The sequence below is a fragment of the Poecilia mexicana genome, unplaced genomic scaffold, assembly GCF_051168715.1.
Source record: "Poecilia mexicana isolate PSO_F unplaced genomic scaffold, ASM5116871v1 scaffold_3, whole genome shotgun sequence".
Taxonomy (NCBI): Eukaryota; Metazoa; Chordata; class Actinopteri; order Cyprinodontiformes; family Poeciliidae; genus Poecilia; species Poecilia mexicana.
Genome location: NW_028263372.1, coordinates 33,711,850 through 33,731,101, shown reverse-complemented (window position 1 = coordinate 33,731,101; position 19,252 = coordinate 33,711,850). Strand labels below are relative to the sequence as shown.

General features: G+C 38.1%; 1 protein-coding gene and 1 long non-coding RNA gene across 2 annotated transcripts in view; one reads left to right on the top strand and one right to left on the bottom strand.

Moving 5' to 3' along the window:
- The window catches only part of nav2a (neuron navigator 2a), a 64,309-nt gene that overhangs the window by 9,862 nt on the left and 35,195 nt on the right, over positions 1-19,252 (top strand). Inside the window, exons 5-6 of the mRNA XM_088004461.1 lie at positions 480-602; positions 16,346-16,475. Of these exons, the coding sequence (XP_087860587.1) occupies positions 480-602; positions 16,346-16,475 (253 nt within the window). The remainder of the gene's footprint in view (positions 1-479; positions 603-16,345; positions 16,476-19,252) is intronic.
- Positions 11,547-13,099, bottom strand: LOC148160287 (uncharacterized). Its single transcript, XR_015762564.1, has 3 exons — positions 12,455-13,099; positions 12,344-12,381; positions 11,547-11,653 (listed from the first exon to the last, which is right to left on the bottom strand). It is a non-coding gene; the product is annotated as an uncharacterized LOC148160287 (long non-coding RNA).

Below are 19,252 nucleotides of genomic sequence, written 5' to 3'. Positions count from 1 at the left end.
TAATGATTCTGTTGTTGTTTTTTGTTACTAATACGAATTATTGTCATTTTTGTCCATAAAATACCAAATATTCCACTTACCTTTATATTATGTCCTGTCTGATGATATAATTTTTAAATATTAAATGATTGACTGATTTGATCAGATACTCTGTACTATAGTTACTTTTACCAAATACGTTTTTACTCTTACTTGAGTAAAGTTTTTGAGTACAATGTTTGTGCCTCTTCTTTTTAAACACCACTTCTGTTCGCCACATAAGGGAAATCTGTGCCATTTAATTAGCTGTTTTCAGTGTTTTTGGGGGTTTTTCTGGTTGATGGACGCTTTGCTCCAACCAGAAAACCACTCTGAGCGCCGCCTCCTGAACTAAATAAAGATAATTTATCAGAAAGACCGGACACAGTGTGTTGGATTTGAAAGTGTTGTACTGCACATTTTCTGCGTGCTGGTGCCTAAAATGTTTCTTTTTTTTGCAGCTACATGACCGATGGAGGTTTGGGTCTCTACACTCGCCGCCTGAACCGACTGCCTGACAGCATGGCTGCAGTTCGAGAGACGCTCCATCGGAACGCGTCGTCAGGACAGGGAGACGCCGACAGGTGGGTGGACTTCACGTTTCTCCTCTCGCTCTGAACAAACACAAAAGTTTTTTAGTCTAGTTTCTACTGCAAATATCTCAGGATACTAGGAATAAGACAAAACGAACTTACAAGTGACTTTTCAGCAGATCTAGGAGCTTAAAAATGACTAGTTCAAAGATAAATTTTTTCCATGCTGCAGGTGAAATAATCTACCAGTGTAACTAGGACTTTTTAATTAATATTAAAGGAAGTATTTACTTTAAACAAGCTGCTATAGTTTGGTAAAAAGTTATTTCTAAGTTAGTTATTTCAAGTGTACTGAGATTTTTGCATTAGAAACTAGATGAAAAAAAATACCTGCTAAAATTTTGTGATTTTGCAGTGCATATTTGAATGTCCTCTACTTTTTAGTTTTATTCTTTTACTTATATATGTTCTATGATTTTTTAACTTAAAGTTTGCTGTTAAATCTGGTTGAGCAACAATTAAAAGTGGAGTTTTAAAACAAACTCATGCTGTTTGCTGATGATCTTCCATTTTCTTTCTCGGTTTATTATTATTAATCCATCTCACAGGATCCACTTGATATTAATTATTCCAAATTTGGATTTGTGGATTGTAAAAATAGTGACATCTCTCGTGCATGTTGGATTTTCAGTGTTTATATTAGCGGCGCACCGATCACATTTTCTGGCCGATTTGTTTTCAGAATTGTCTGATTCTGGCCGATTCCCATTTTGTTTTTGTCTGAAAAGTTGCCAAGTGTAGCAACAACAGCTGCGATTCAATTGACATTATAATAGCACAATTTCAAAAATAAATTTACTTAATGGAAACAAATCAGTTTCAGATAATCTGATGGTTTTGCCACTCAGAAAAGGTGATTCTTTTTTGACTGTATTGAAATTGGTTTATTTTGCAAAACTGCAATGAAAACGCTTATTTCACATAACTTGAGTTGATTAACAACTGGATGTTACTACTGAAGGAAATGACAAAGAAGATGACAGGAAGTAGTTGGAGAATGATGCCAGCATGTTTTTAGTGACTTATTGCATGAAGAAACTTATTCACGTCTGATTTTGATTGCATCTCTTGTTCAATGGAAACACTGCGATTGCGAAGTTGTGTTTTTTCGCCATTAGCGGAATGTTGACAGATTCTGATTTCCCAAATGAAGGAACTCTGGGTCGATTTATTGGTTCACCTGTAGTTTATCTATCTACTTTAAAATCAGTAAATATTTGTTCTGAAAGTGTAGATAGAGGTGATATTTATATATGTTATGAAACTTGTATGTCGACACGTGGAGAAAGAAAAATGTCAAACATTGAAACACAAAATGTGAGGCAGTACTTGGTTAATTTGACCCAGTTTCAGAACCCGAGGCAGAAAAACTTCTCAATAAGATCATTTAGTATAAAAATATGTTTCCGGATCTGAATTTCATGTCTCACTTTGAGGATGTATTCATGGTTTGAGATGTTAGTCGTTTGTGTTGGATGTCACCCAAAGAGAAGAAGGACAGTTTTTCTCGATCTGTGACATTTTTGTTTGTGATTTTGCTGCCGCCTTTGTCCTGTCAGACAGTTGGAAGGATTTGGCCGCTTGTCAGACAGAAGCGAATAAAGGCTGAGCTGCGCCCCACCATGTAGCTGCAGAAAGATGAGGGGGTTGAAAGAAAGACAGACGATGGGGGAGGGAATAAAATGATGCGGAGATGGACAGCAGAATGGATGGAGACGGCTCTAAATGAATAAGGGGTAAATTAAGCGAGACAAAGGCCTGCTGTGGGTGAAAACAGGCAGAGTGACTGGTTTGGGCATTTTTTATCCAGCTATCGCCAGCTCCTAACAGGAAGGGGGAAAAAAATTATTAATTTCTGTTTACGATTAGATTAGTTTAAAATTTATTGCAAACATTTATATGCATCTATAACCTGAATTCAATACCATCAAAAAAATTCAGAAAGTTTTATAATAACATCAGAAATTTTCTTGAAAAAACGGAAAATTCTTTTAACTCAAAAAGTCATAAATTTGCAAGAAAAACTCAGAAATTTTTAGATTTTCTAGAAATATTTACTCTCATCTCCAGTGGCCCACTAGAAAGTAGCCCAAAACTACGTGGTGGGATTTGGTGTTTTGCTCTCTCTCTCTGTAAGCCAGCCTGTCCTCCCTTTGTCTTTCATCTCCCGTTTCCTCCCCTCTTTTCATGCGTCTCTCCTCTCATCTCTTGGTTTTTCTTTCTTGCTTGTTTAGATTAAAGAGTGCGATAAGTAGAGGATAAAAAAGTAGCTAAATGATAAAAGCTGGGGGACTTTTTATATTTTATTTCATGTTTCTCTGGGAGATTTATAATCAACCAACACTGCAGATGTGGCTTCTCTTCAGAAGATTCACATTTTTCCATCATGATCATGTTGTGGCTGAATTCCTTATTGGGAGAAAAGAGTGGAAAAAGGAGAGGTGGGTCTCCCCTCATCTCTGCAGGAATGTCTGGTTAATCTCACCGCTTTAAAATTAATGGGATTAATCGGGAGGATTGGTATGGAAGAGGATTAAGGCCACTGGAAAACATGAAATCCAGCCCTTTCCTCAGAATTCTGGTTTTACTCTCAAAATTCTGACTTTATAACCATAACTGTGACTTTAATCTCAGAATTGTAGCTTTTTTTCTTTGAACGTCTGACTTTTCTCCTCAGAATTCAGATTTTTTTCCCCAGAATTCTGGTTTTACTCTCAGAATTTGAACTTTTTCCTTGGAAGTTTGACGTTTTCTTCAGAATTCTGACTTTAGAATCAGAATTCTGACTTTAATCTCATAAGTTTAAAGTCAGAGGTTTTTTATTTTTACAGTGACCCTAATCCTCCTTCGTAATTTGGGGAACCATTGCATAAAATGCATTGGCACACGGGATGGAAAGTCTTGGAGCTGGGGGTTAAGAAGGGTGACTGGTTTCATCTAGTAAAAGATGAGGCTAATTAAATTTATGAAAAGAGAGTTAATGATGCAGGTGGAGGAATGGCGCTGAGCAGTGTTCAGGTTCTGGACTATAATCTCTAATTTATAAGCTTCACACGTCCAGACATCTGTGCAATCTGCTGTGGATTTATGTGACCTGTGCGTTTTTTTCTGTACTCTCTGGATTGCGATGCAGCAAAGTGTTCAGGAGAAGCTGAAGGCGGGAGGTGTCGGGGGCTCACGTGGCGCTGGGGCAAAAACGCCGTGACCCCTGAACTCTGAGGTCACAGGCTTCAAAGGGCTGAGGTTCACCTTTAAGAAAACCTTTAAAGCCGTCATGCAAAACGTTTTCCGATAAACCAGACCTGGACTAATGAGCAGGCGGGGGAGAAACATGACGTGTTGCTCAGCAGCTGTGCAAAATGACTAACATATCAAATGTACCTGAAGTGGTAAGTGGAAGCAAAGCTGAGTCATGAAACAGCAGACTGTTAACGTACAAGCAGACAATAGAGAATAGAAACTGTGTGCTGATGTGTAAGAGAGCTTTCTAATCCTGTCTTTAATCTCTGGGGCTGAGAAAAGAGGAAGCAATCTATTATGGTCTGTCCTCTGGTTTGAATCCTCTTTGTTAAAGAAGACAAAGAAGAAGAGGTCTTTGTTGTCTGAAGCTGCTGAGGGAGCACAAAGGACCCACCCCCATCTTTTTCTTTTCTTGTTTCTGTTTTAACTAATAGCTGCGTTTACAATTTGCAAATTGGAATTATGAATATAAATTTGCTTAATGGAAACACGGCAATTTAAAAAGTATATATATAATTTTTTGATAGAAAATGTTTTTTTGCATCACACGAGTCATGTGATCAACAACAGGATGTTACTACTGACAGAAACGACAAAGAAGATGACAGGAAGTGGCAGGAGGATGATGGTGTGATGTATTTTTTAATGATTTATTGTGTGAACAAACTTATTTACATGTGATTTTTATCACTTTTCTTACTTAATGGAAACATCACAATTGTGAAGTTGTGTTTTTTCTACATTCTAGCCGGATATTCACTACGTTTTTACACATTTGTAATGGAAATACAGCTGTTGAGCATAATTTGTCTGTTGCACACAAGGAAATAAAATGTTCATTTGTTTAAAAAGTCAAAGGAAAGTAAACAAGAGAAGTGTCGGGTTAAGAGCTTTTGTGTGAGACACTATATTTGAGAAAGGCTGCAGCTTCCAGGGAGGGGCAGTTCATGGGAAGGAGAAAGAAAACAATGTATTTAGATTTTTTTTAGTTTAAATATTTGCACTAAAGCATCTTATATCCATTGAAAAAATTCCCCTATACCGAAAATCCGCCGCATTGATTATGACAAATGAATTTGTGATCCAGAAAAAGCCAAAGTGACTTAGTGACTACAGCCTGCTGCAGGATTAGTTTTTGTTGGTCTGTGCAGTGTGTGTTTTTTTTTAGGCATCATGTGATGCATCGTAAAGTAAACTCAGCCTAATCCACTAACAGACTCCTTCATCAGTGCTCGTTAAAGCCTGATCCCTTCTGCCGCCGTCGTTACCTTTTCATTGTAAACTTCATGCTTTTGTGGAGATCTTTGCCTTTCTTCGCCTTTTCAGACTCTCTAAGCAAACAAACAGAACGTTTCCCACTAAATCTCTCAACAAGTAATCTTTTAAGTCCTTTACACTGCATGGAGAGACTCCTGATTTATTATTCCACTAATAATTGCTCATAGGGAGAGGAAACTGCAGGCTTTGTTTGAGTTGCACCTCGGAGCAATGTGACACATTGCATTACAAACCCAGTTTGTGCAACACTGGCATAATGTTCCAGGGTCATAAAATTCATTTGCTTTCAGTGAATCATTTTGTAATGTTTTGGCACCTGAGGGACTCCAGCTGATGTGTCTGTCACTCCTCTGCTGTTTATCTGCTGAAATCCTCTCTAGTTATGAGTATTCATTTATGATTCATCCTCTAATTGTTTTGTCTGCACCAAAAGATGGTGATGGATTGTTGTGCGAAGTAGAGCATGACTGCAGAACGCACTGCAAAAACAAAATCAAGTAATTTTTTTTGTCCAGTTATTAGTGAAAATATTGGAGTACATGTGAAATAAGACAAAGGTAGCAAATAAACTTTCAGTAAAACGTAGGAGCTTGTTTTAAAGTCAATCATTTCTCAATATTGATGAAAAGGTGTTAGTTTCCCTGCCAGATTAATTCACTTATAATATGGAAAAAATGTCTCGTTACAAGTGAAATAATCTGGTTGTGGATTATTTAGTACTTTTCCATCAATATTAAGGACATATTTACTTTAAAAAGCACCCACATCTTGATACTTTTAAACCAGTTTTTTATTATTTCATGTGAAGTGAGAAATTTACACTTGAAACTAAACAAAAATACTTGCTTTGTGTTTTTTGTCTTTTTCTAGTGCGGATGTGTTAGTGCACTTAAAATAAGACAAAACTAAATAATAAGTGACGTTTTAAAAAGATATCGGAGTTTGTTTTAAGTCAATAAATCCTTGATATTGATTAAAATAACTACTTATTTTACCTGTAACAACACATTTTTCCTGTGTTAAAAGTGAAATAATCTGCTAGTGCAACTGGAACTTTTTCATCAATTGTAATAAATTATTTACCTAAAACAAGTTGCTGTGTCTTGATGAAAAGTTACTTGTTAGTTTTGTTTTATTCAAAGTGATGTGTTCACTAAGAATAGACCAGAAACACTTGGTAGGATTTAGAGTTTTTACAGTGCAGAGGTTGTTTCAGACAGACACACAGATGCTTGAACCCCCAAACGTTTCTCTGTCGTGTCTGGACTTGCGCGGTTTCCCTGTTGGCCTCGGGCAGAAGAACAAAATGTTTTTAACCTTATCAGCTCTTTGCTTCTCCAACACCTGCCGCTGCGGCTGTTTTACTCTCCACCAGGCCGCATCTCCACCTGCTCCTCTGCTCCAGCTATCGTAACGTTGTGGTTTCGCTGCAATAATTATTATTAGTGTTGGATACGTTTTTTCTTCCACCAAATTTTTTCTGCTTTAATGCTGCAGATTTTTTGTTGTTGGAGTCTCTTCATATTTTACACTTTATTCTCAGAATTCTGGCTTTTTTTTTCTCAGAATTTTCACTTTTTTCTCAGAATCCAAACTTTAATCTCAAAATTCTGACTTTTTTCTCAGAATTTTTAAGTTTTTCTCTGAATTATGACTTAATATCAATTCTGAATTTTTCTCAGATTTGATTTAATCTCAGATTTCGGACTTGGTTCTCAGAATTTGACATTCTTCCACGCAATTCTTACTTTAATATCAGAATTATGACTTTAATCCTATCAGAATTTGGACTTTTTAAAATCAGAATTATGATTTAAATCTCACAATTATGACTTTAACCGCAGAATTGTCAAAATTCTGACTTTAACTTTTTAAGATCTGAAGTCAGAAATCTGCCAAAAACGCCGCAGTCAGTTGAGTTTAGTTTTGTTTTTCAGTGGCCCTAATCCTCTTTCGTACCACCTACAAACCTGCAAATCAAAATCCACCTCAGCTGATTTCTTATAAAGCATCAACTGTTCTCCAGATCCACCTTGAGTTTCTCACCTTATGTCCAAGGCAAGTTCACCTGCCTTGCTGTGGAAACATATTTCACTCGTTTATACCTTGACTCTCTTTTAATTATTTGACAAACTTCAGATGTAGACTAATGTACAAATAACACATTTTTCTGTGAAAACGTGAGCCGTTTCACTTTGTTGCAGTGCGTGATGTTTGGATTGAAGCCCTGCTGGAGCCGCTGTGTGGCTCTAAAGGTTGAGTATGTTTTGCTGTTTTTTGCGCCCACACAGATTTCCCATCTGGTGTAATCTGCTTTTCCTACGGAGGAGGATGAGGACCACTGAAAATGTAGAAAAAATATTTTGACTCTTTTCTCAGAGTTCTGAGATTAAAGAAGAGAAAAAGTAAAAAAAAATCCAAATAGTCTGATTTTAGTCTTCTTTAATCTCAGAATCTCACTTTTTTCAGTTCTGATTTTTCTGAGATTAATGTCAAAATTTTTGAGAAACAAGTCAAAATTGAGAAAAACTCAATTACTTTTTGTTTTTCCAGTGGCTTTAATCTTATTCTATATCTTTCAAATTCACTGTAAAAATGCATTATTTAACATTTTAACTCCTTTAATGCGGTAAGTTCTCATCTTCTAAAACTAAATGCCACTAACTGGTTCTTATATCATAAACAGAATAAGTAAAAATTGTTGTTTACAAGCAGGTAGATACAGACTGAGACGAAGCCCTTAGAGATATGGTAGCCGTGGTAACACAGGTTGCCATGGCTACCATACCAGCAGACCACCACCCGGGGTTTCTATTAGCTGTAAACAAAACAGCCTCACAGAGATGCAAAATCACACACTGAGTTATTCTACTGACGGATCAGCTGTAAATCAGATACTTTTTTATTTTTATATTCAAATTTACTCTCTGAAGGCAGTCAGTGCAGTAAAGCACTCAGTCCCGCCGTGGTTCTGGTCCGGTCTGGAATCTGACCAAGACCACTGGGACGAAACCGTAGATGGACAAAGTGGAGCAAAAGGAGAATTCGTCTATTGTGAGAGCTTTATTGGTCCGTTAGCACAGGGTGAGTCTGAATCCTTCAAACGTCTATTAACTGAACTTTAGGGGAAGCGTTTCAGTGCAGCCTTGAAGTTTAATTTGGATCCATGTTTTAGTCGGCTTAGTGTCTTGAGACAGACTGCAGACCTTCTTGTTTTGATTAAAAATAACATTTTTTACATGGGAAATGTGGAGGGGAAAAAGCAGCAAGAGGTTCTCTAGCAGCTGGAAGTCCCAAATATGTTTCTGTTATTCTAAAGAGGATTATCATGTGTTATCTGGAGACCCTTAAAGGGGACATATCATGCAAATATCACTTTATTCTAAGTTTTTTTGTTCTTCCTTTTGGGTTTCTGCTGCTTCTAGAAAACAACCCGAGTGCTTAAACAAAAACAAAAAAACAGCCAGGTGGTTTTTGGTGAGAAGTTAATGTTTTTTGGTGTCTGGAAAATAAGCTGTTTCAAAAATAACCTCCAGAATGTCATAAATCAGCAAGCAGTGTGCCGTTACCTAGCAACCCCAGCAGAGCGCTAACCCGTTACCTAGCAACCCCAGCAAAGCTTCAGAACTGCAAAAACACAAAACCTTACCAAGAATTTTTGGATAGTTTTGTCTCATTTGAAGTGACAAAACTTCAAATAAGACAATAGAAACTAGACAAAAAAATGCCTGGTAAGATTTTATTTTTTGCTTTTAGGGCGTTTGGTTTTACCGCTGTAAGTGGTGTACAATGGCTGCAGAGAAAGACACATGTTTTGTTGCTGACTTACCATCCAGAAACCACTTGCCGCATTCTTGTTGTGCAGGAGGCTCCGCTTTTGCTTTTCAAAGATGTATGGTTGTATAATTGTGCATCTTTTTGCAGCCATTTTCACATGCAAGTGTGAATGTTAAGATCTAAAAACATTTTTGTGCAATGAACATGTTTTGACCTATACCAATGTGTTGAAATGAGTCTAACTTGTTTCCTTTAACCTGTATTTTTTCCACCTAAAAACCAAAATGAGTTTTTTTCTCCGAGCAAAAAAGATGCTTTGAGTCTTCTTCTCGCACTGAGGTGAAAATGGGTTTGATGGCATCTGCACTGCTGATAGAAATTCCTCATTTGTCTGAAGTGAGTGCCTTTCGGAGGGGTCGTGTGTGTGTGTGTGTGAAGTGATGCACACGTGTTCAGAGTTTTGTGTGTATTCTCTGTAGATCGGGGTCAGTCGGTCAAATCTATAGGAGTGTTTACATATTAAACACACAAACACAAAGAGAAAGCGAGCGCTTAAAGGAAACATGCTGCGATAAATCATCTGAATGTGGGCAGCCATTTTTTTCTCCGAGACAGGAGACGGTAGGCCCAATAAGCGGACAGACAAACCCGGCTCATTGTGCTGTCCGCTCCGGTTCCGTCTTTCCCTGTCAAAGCGGGGACAACTGTGTCATTTTCATACCGCAGGACTCCTGGGATCCGGCCCAGAATGTCCCAGAATCCCGTTTTTCTCCCTTTCCTTCATCTTTTCAGCTTCACCGTACCGTTCAGAACATGATTTTTTTTCTCCCTGCAAAGTTAGAAACCAAAAACTTGATCTACTTTTGATTTAAGTAGAAAAGCCAAAAGGCAGAATGATTAAAGTTTATTTATTTAAAAAAACAAAAACAAACAGGGACTTCATTATGCATATTTAGGTCTCCTTGAATCCTCTTAAGGTTTTTTGCTGTAAAAACGTTAAAAAAAAAGGATTAAAAAAAGACAAAAAGTCAGAAACGTATATCTGATACAACTCAACCTTTAAAACTGCTGGTATCTAAAGTTTTTCATAAGGAATGTCATCTCAAGGTACATTTCAGTTTGTTTTATTTAACAGTAAAGATCAGATCCTGCATTAACACTCCAGATGTCACACCACTAAAAATAAAAATGTCATCTTGCTTGTTTTGTGTTCGGTTGAGTGTTAATCCACAAACTGGCTTTTCTGTCTGTATGTTTACTTAACGCACACCCGACAGCTTCAGTGAGATGTTGTCTGCTTCCTACAAAGAGATTACATCTAAAAGTTTCTCTTCGTCTTACGATGGCGTTTACGACCAGTGTAAATAGGCGACAAAAAGAGTAAATTTCTATAAAACATACCCAGAAATTTCTAGGTTAATCTCAGAAATTTTCTAGATAACTGAGTTTAAAAGTTAGGGCACTTTTGAGCTCCAAAACTTGAAAATATGTAAGAAAAAAAAACTCTGAAATTTTGAGATTGGTCTCAGAAATATTCTAGAAAAAGAAAAGGTGGAAATTTCTGAGTTCCAAAAGTGAAGAACTGTGAGAAAAAAAAAGTTTTCAGATGAAATTTTCTAGAAAAAACTTTTTCTGAGTTCGTGAAGTCAAAAATGTTCAACTTTTGGAAAATTTTTACTTTAGGAGCTCAGGAATTTCAAAGTTTTCTACAAAAATGTCTAAGTTTAATTTGAAAACTTCAGAGTTTTTTGGAGCTCACAAATTTCCTTTATTTTCTGGAAATTTTCTGAGATTAATCTCAAATTTTCTGAGGTTTTTTGAATGAAATATAATTCCTTTTTTCTCCTTGCAACGTACCACCACGCCGTCGTACCATCCGCTGCCTGCCGGCCCCCGACAGACGGGGATTTGGGGGTTGTGCGATGCAGCTGTGGGGCGAAGAGGCCAGTAGTTTCCTCTCACATGCAGGAAATCCCCTTACTTCTGCCTGGCTGCTCTGTTGTGGCTGCATGTCTGTGTGTACATTTCTGCGGCGGCACACACTCTGTGTGCTCGTGCCAGAGGTGGTTTTTTTCCTGAGGTTGGGGGCTGGGGGAGCCGCTGGTGAACTGAAATGACCAGCAGACCAACCGTCCAACCAACCACGTCCCAGGAGCCTCGCATAGGGAAAGTTAAAACAAACAAACCCACTGCCTGTTTCTCAGGACGCTCACAGAAACCATTATTGGCTGTCCCATGTGGGAGCTTCATTTTTTCATTGCCACCAACCCCCATCTTCTTAACTCTGTGTTTCTCTGTAAGGAAGTTTGGCCCCTGAACTTTGACCCTTTTGGGAGAAGAGAAACCCTAATCTAATGGGACCGGGCGAGAGGCAAGGCTCCCGAGTGGAATGTCTTGATTTGGGTCTCGTTTCGTCCTCCATTACTGACTTATAGGCCGTTTAGCCTGTTTAAAAACTGAAGAATGGGTTTGCACCTTTTGGTTTCACCAACTTAAACTGTGAGCCCCATTGAGGTTTTGTAATGAATCAGATCTTTAGTTCAGTTTCAATTACACAACCAAAACAAACGCAAGAATCGAGTGCTAACACAAGAAATGGCCTTTTTTTTTTTTTTTTTACCAAAGACAAAAGAGAAAAAGTTTGTTACTCCTCTTTATTTACGATTTGTGAAGCAGGAAGTTGTGTTCAGTGTCTTCTTCAGAGGTTTTTGTGCCTTTTTCTTCAGTATATCTTGATTGCAGCGCCCCTGCAGGCGAGGAGGGGAAAAACACTTTCAAACAGAATAGAAACATCTCCAATATTCATAAAATTAAAGAAAAGCTTTTTAACTGACCAAAATCAGCATAATCTCAATGTAAAAAAGTTTTAATTTGTTAATTTTGAGGGTGGCAACTTGAGCCCTCCAGTAATAATATGATCAGGTGTTAAAGTTTCATGCTTATCAATATGGCTCCTCACCAGACGGGCATAGAAAAATCCAAAATTTTTACTCAAATAACAGTAACAGTATTTGGTAAATAGTCGACTCAAGTATTGAGGAACTGGTCAAATCATCAATTATTTAATATTTAAAAATCATACAATCAGATGGAACAAAATCGGAAATTAAGTGGAAATTTTGGTATGTTAAGGATGGAAATGAAAATAATTCATATTAGTAACAAAAAATAACAAAATTGGTCACAAACATTTTTTCCAAATCCGTTTCTTTCAGTAAAAAAAATTATGAAACTTTAACAGAAGCTGTCGGTCTTATTTGTTTGTTAAAACATATTTGTTTTTCATTCAGTATGTAGAAAATCCAGATATTTTACTCAAGCGTAGAGATACTTCATAATAAAATAGCTCCAGTAAAAGTAAAAAGTACAGAATAGAAAAGGTAAATTAAAATACTCAAGTGAACGTAGTTGAGTAAATGTAACTAGTTACTACCCACCTCTGGACTCAGGGGAGCATGAAACCGAACCTCAGCAGCTGAAAATGAAACAAAGTTCAGGTGTGAGAGAGCCTTAACTTCCCTACGACCCAGAAACATTTATAAACTGACCCTTTGGTTCTGATCCATTAGCTGTTGACCTGGTCTTTGCCAGCGCTGCCCGCGGTGAGCGTCTCGGTCTCCTGTGATTGGTCGTAAAGGCTCGGCGGTTGGTAACAGGCGGGTTGCTCTGCCAGCAGGATGCTGAGGGCTGGGCCCGCCGTTTGGCCTGATCTCTAATTAGCGCTGGCTTGTCAGTTGCTCAGGGTGGATCTGTGTGGGAAATTGCAGTCTTACACACGCGCACGCGCACACAGTCAGGATACATAAACCAGAGCTGGGAACCACACAGCAGAGCAAGTGGAGGATGAGGATTGTCATTTTTGTCTCAATCTGTCTGCGCTGGCGCGGCTTTGACTCGTCCCGCCTTTTTGATGCTCCTCAAGCCTCAAGCGGCTTATTTAGGACACAGGGTGTGTTTGTGTGTGTGTTTGGCTGCGCAGCGTTAGCGGCGCTGCTGCGGCAGTGAAGAGGTTAACGGTCTCCAGGGCGGCTCAGGTTACCAGCGGCGGGGCAGGTCCTCCGCTCAGATCCTTTCAGCTCGGCGCTCGGCGCAGACAGAGACAAACAGCGCCCGGGGGATGAAGCACCGCTGCAGCAAGTGACAAAGAACCTCGATCCAGAACGAGAGAGGGAGCGCAGAGAAAGAAAGAGAGAGGGAGGGAGGAGAAGAGAGAGAGAGATTTATTTCTGTGAATCCTTCAGCAGCATGGAGTCATGAAGCTCTCTGTCCAGTTTGGCATTTTCGCGCAGCGACCCGGTTCCCACAGCAACACCGGCACCCTGAACAGGTAGATACCAGACATATGAGCAGGAAAAGAGACTAAATTTAATGTTTCCTTTCATGTCATGTCTAGTGTTTGGATTATCTCACTGCAAAAACATAAAGCCTTACCAAGTATTTTTGTCTATTTTTTCTAGTGCACTTGAAAAAAGACAAAGCTCCTATATCTATCCAAAAAATGCTTGTAAGTTATTTTAGTATTTTTTTAAGTGCTCTAAGATATTTGCACTAGAAACTAGGCTAAAAATAGTTTGTAAGATTTTGTGTTTTTGCAGTGTAGAATCATTTTACCAAGTAATTTTGTCTTTTCAATATTAACCTAATGCAAGTGAGAAACTATACCAAAACCACTTGGTAAGATGTTGTGTTTTTGCAGTGTAGAATCATCCAGCCACGTATTTTTGTCTATTTTATAGTGCAAATATCTCAGTACACTTAAAATAAGACAAAACTAACTTACTAAGTAACTTTTCAGAAAGATGTAGTCAATAATTTCTTAATATTGATGGAGAAGTACTAGTTTTGCTGGCAGATTATTTCACTTATAACATGGGGAAATGTCTTTTTACAAGTGGAATAATCTGCCTGTGGAATTAATACTTTTTATCACTACTAAGGAATTATTTACTTAAAACCAGCTCTTATGTCCTGCTGAAGAGTTACTTAGTCTTTTTTCAAGTGCACTGGAGGAAACTGGACAGTACTTGGTAAAGTTTAGTGTTTTTGCAGTGCAGCTGTCCATATTTATTGTCTGTGAGCGGAGTCCACGTGGGAAATACCCCCAGTGGCCGTGTGGAAGACTTAAACTGGTTCTGGTCACTCTAAATCTCTCATCACCGCCCAGCTCTTTCCTCTCCTCGGATGCTTTCAGCTCCATAAGCCGTGTCTGCGCTAAGCTTCTGCTTGATTTATTCAGCCGGTTAAATCCAGGAGGACGTCGGGTCATCGGCTGGTGTTTGGGTCTGATGGTTGTCAGGAACCAGCTGATTAGGTTTTGGCGGTTCTCTGTTGAATCTGGGAATTGTGCCATTGGAAATGTCTGTTTTTGTTTAGCTTCTTAGTTTGAAGCCATAATTATGATGTGAGCTCGCTGCTTGGTGGGAAAGTTCTGGGCGTGTAAGTTGACTACTGAGCAACGCCGCTTTGGTTTTGTTTATACCAAAGCTGCCTCTGTTTTGCTTTTGTACAAAGATCAAACTGGAAGGATGAATGATTAAAAACAAGACGATGTAAGCTGGTGGGAAATGAACTGTGTAGGCTCATTTGGTTTGGAGATATTTCTGAAATTCACACAATTAAATCATAAATAATTTTATGCTGAAACGTTTGAAATAGCATCAGAGTTTTTAGTTTATGTTAATATGTGAATGTTTTCTCTATTACCTGATTCTTAATAGATGATTCTTGATACACGGGATTAACGGACATCACCTTATTAATGATTCAGGGATTTATTCCTCTTTTCATAAACAAATAAATCTGAGTCATGCTTCCATAAACAGAATATTACACTGCAAAAACACTAAGTCTTACCTAGTATTTTTGGTCTATTTTCTAGTGAAAATATTTATTACACTTGCAATAAAACAAAACTAACTTACAAGCAACTTTTCAGAATATAGAGGAGTTTGTTTTAAGTCTATAATTCCATAATATTGATTAAAAAGTTCTGGTTCCATTGGCAGATTATTTCACTTATAAGATTGGAAAAATGTCTTGCAATAAGTGAAATAATCTGCCAATGGAGCTATTACATTTTCATAAATATAAAGGAATTATTTACTTAACACAAGCTCATGAAAAATTACTTATGAGATACTGAGTGAGCTTTTGTGTTTTTGCAGTGCATTGATGCTTTTAATTAAACAAACTGTGAAAAAAATATCAAAACTAACAATCCCAACATTAAGGAATGTTTTGGGTTTCTTGAGATTCATCATGTGAATAAAGATGTGAAATCTTAACATCCATAAATGATAAACGACACGATAAGTGCCCACCTTAATAAACATCAAAAATCATCTGGATTAGAAGAAAATTATATCAAAGGCAACAAATGCTAGCTTGATCAAATCTGAAATGTGTTTATCCTTTCAGCTCTGACAAAGTGTGTGTGTGTGTGTGTGTGTGTGTATGCGTGTGTGTGTGTGTGTGTGTGTGTGTGTGCGTGCGTGTGTGTGTGTGTGTGTGCGTCATCCCTGCAGTGGCTGTCACCATCAGCCTCCCTCTGCTCCTTTCAGGCCAATGTTTGCCTGCCAACTGGCTGGGCTTCCTGTCCCCCACAGCCTCTAAGCGGATACACACACACACGCACACCAGCAGACACACACATGCACACACACCCCACACACACACACACCAGCAGACACACACAGACATATTTACAGATATCCTTAACTCTTGGCACGTTTGCTCTGCTCATGTGGGTCTATTTGAACAGCTCAGACACACAAACGCACCATGATGTCAGCCTTCCATCGAGTCTTTGTTCGTATGATAGACAGCCCCATTCAGACGTGTCTGGGTGTGGGTGTGTGTGTGTGTGTGTATCCAAGTTGCAATCAGTTTTATGGAGAATAAAAGGAAAATCTCCAGGCAGTCACCAGATTCTTCTTTCAGTCTCACTTCATGCTTAAATTAACATTTTTCGCCTTTTCCTGTTCATAGAAAGTGATCTATTTTTATGCATTAAATGAATTTTGCATGCATCTTTGACTAAGTGGTGACATTAAACACTTAAAACTCTAAAAGTCAATTCATTTCTTCTCAGCAGGCTAATGCAAAGCAGAATTATATCCTATCAGACTTTGTTTTGTCTCTTTGTATGAATTGCCTCGGAAGTTATTACAATAAACTATAATGTTGTTTTGAGACAGTTTTCAAGTAATGTAGGGTAATAATGCAAGTACACCCTCTGAAAAATCAGTACATTTTCATTTCTAATAAACATGTAACACTGGAATTGGAAGATATTTCTGAGAAATAAATGGAAATTATTATGCAATTAACTGATTTATTGTTTATTCCAACAGGTCTTAGTCTGTCGTTTTCCTCCATATAAAGCGATTTGTTTATATGGACTGAAATGAGCCTCCATGTCTCTTCTTCTTCTTGTGCAGCTGGGATGACAGCAGTTCGGTAAGCAGCGGCGTCAGCGACAACATCGACACCGATGACATCAACACCAGTTCCTCCATCTCCTCCTACGCCAACACACCTGCAGCTCAGCGCAAAGGCCTCAACACTCAGGCAAGTCAGAGAAAACACACATTCAGAGAGCAGGATTCTCTGCATCCTGCAGTGAATCCCAGTTCAATCAACTGGAAGTTCAACGAAATTTAAATGAATTGTCTTTATAGGACATTCCTACATGATTTGTTTCAATTAGAGACACACCGATCTGATATTTGAGTCATTGGCAGACATCTTTATTATGTTCTGTTCCTCAAAGCAGTTGAGGCTACCACTAGCTAGCTGCTAATTTACAATTACTAACTAGCTAGTTTTTTTAGTGTTAACTAACGCCAGTTGGCTGGAAGACATTTGTCTTTGCCACTTAGTAGTTTGGCACTGCTATATAAATTATGCTATTTTTTGTACATTTCTGATGCGATACAAGTTTTAAATTTCATTCATAATTGACTTTAAACGTCTTAAAATGTCTTAAATTTGAGTTGCTGAAACCTGCAGAAACCTGCACCGCTCCAAAAGCAGGGCATTCTGGGTAAATACAACCAAAACAAACGTTAGTCTAGTTTAGTGCTAACAGGAGAAATGGCTCGTGGTTTTATTACCAACAACAAATCCTACAACCACTAAAATCTGACGCCACTCCATTTTCGTTTACATTTCATGAGGAAGGAAGCTCTGGAGGTTTTCAGTTGTTTCCTTCTGTAGTTCTTGCTGCAGCGCCCCCACAGGTGAGGAGGGGAACAAGTTTTTTGATTGGTTTGGATGATTTGACAATGCAGTGAAAGAGAACTGCAGCAGCTGAAAATGTAACAAATGTTGCAATTTTGGTCCCCAATCAAACAGAGTCTGCTGAACTATCAGGTGTGGAAACTCCCTGAATGAAGCTTTTAACATTCGTTGTTTAGTTGGAGCACATGTTTCTTTTATACATTAAAGCTATTTTTTCTAAGCTTGCATGTCAGTCTTTGACATTTGCTGAAAATGTCAGTGGACTCTTGTGCTTATTGTACTCACAGTATATTTGGCCTGATCTGAGGCCATCCCATGTGTGATGACTCTTCATTATTGCTGCAGAGATCAAGGTGCTGATTGAATAACAAAGGAAGGCACACAGAGCGTCTTTCTCTCAGTGCAGCTGTACGACAGAGTGCAGGTAATGAGCTCTGCCTCGTCTGTCCTCAGACGAGCCTGCGTCGGCTGGACTTTGAAGATCTCACAGCAGATCAGCTTGCAGCTTTTTAAAGGTGTTGCCTGTGCGACAGCAGAACTGTCATTGCAACAAATCCAGCTGTTGTTAGTAGGAAAGTTATGAATATTTACAGTGCATTCACACCATTTCTGCTTTAATCAAACTTTAGTTTGATTATACTTTAGTTCTGTCTCAGATATCTGCTGGTAGTTTGTGCCCCTCCAATAGACGCCACCTTCTGGCTAAACTGTGTTTTGCGCCTCACTATGCTGGAGTCTTCTCTGGTTTTTAATTTATTATCTATTGCCAAAGACAAAAGAGGAATCCAACATCTGCTAAAATCTGACGCTACTTTGCTTTTTGTGAAGCAGAAAGATGCGCTCCTGCTTTCATTAGAGGTTTTTGTGTTGTCTCCTTCAGTGGTTCTTAGTGCAGCGCCCCCACAGGCTGGGAGGGGAACAGGTTTTTAATTAGTTTAGATTGTTTGACAAAATGCAGTGTGGATGTCTCAAATTTGTTCCCCAATCGAATTGCGTCTCCTCTCAGGTGTGAACTCTGGTTGGCATAAAGATTCAAAACAAGAATGTGCCTGAGCAAAATGTTAATTAACCATGGAGCTGAAATGCTTCAACAGTGTTCCTGCTGGTTTGCGTTAAGTACATTTCCTGTGAGAAGGTCATTATCAGTTCACTAACCAGGATTCAGTAATCTGAAGATCTGCTGTTGTCAGACTGTAGGCTTGCTCTGACATGAAAGTGTAGTCATCTTTTAAATTACTAGAACATTTAGTTCGCAAGCTGTGATGTGACCAGACCGACTGCTGTCCTGCTGTCTGATTGAACCGAGCACTTTTCTACGATAACATGGTAGGACCATTGTAGATGGGAAAAACAGAGTAATTTTCCAATTTGTAAGAAGAAAACGCAAAAATTTTGAGATTCTCAGAAATCTTCTAGAAAATTACATGACAGTATGCTAGGATTATTGTAGATAGAAAAGAAAGGAGAAGTAGATTTTCACCAAAAACTCAAAAACTTCTGGAAAAAAAACTGACATTTTCTAGAAAAAACAAGGAAATTTTTGAGCTCTAAAGTCAAAAATTTCTGTGGTTAATCTCAAGCTTTTCTTTTTCTTTTTGCATTTTCGAGTTTTGGAGCTCAGAAAGTTTTTAATTTAATATGTCCTTTTTTTTCTTGAAAATTTTGGACTTGTGGAGCTCAGAAACTTGTATGAATTTTATAGAAAATATCTGAGATTAATCTCACAATCTCTGGGTTTAAAAAGTTGAAAATTTGTGAGAAGAAAAACTAAAAATTTGAGATGGATCTCAGAAATTTTCTGGAAAAAACTTTGAAAAGATTTTCAAGTCAAAAATGTTAGAGAAAAATGGAAATTTTTTGACTATAAATTTTGAAAGTTTTTCTAGGAAATTTCTGAGACTAATCTCAAAATTTCATTTTTTTTTCTTACAAATGTTTGACTTTTGGAGCTCAGAGATGTCAATGTTTATTCTAGAAAATTTCTGAGATTCATCTGAAAATTTCTGAGATTTTTAGCAGAATTTTACTCCTCTGTTTGCCTTCCGTCTACCTTGGCCGTAATACGCCGTTGTACTTTTGCGAACCTCTTGTCTAACTGTTCCTCT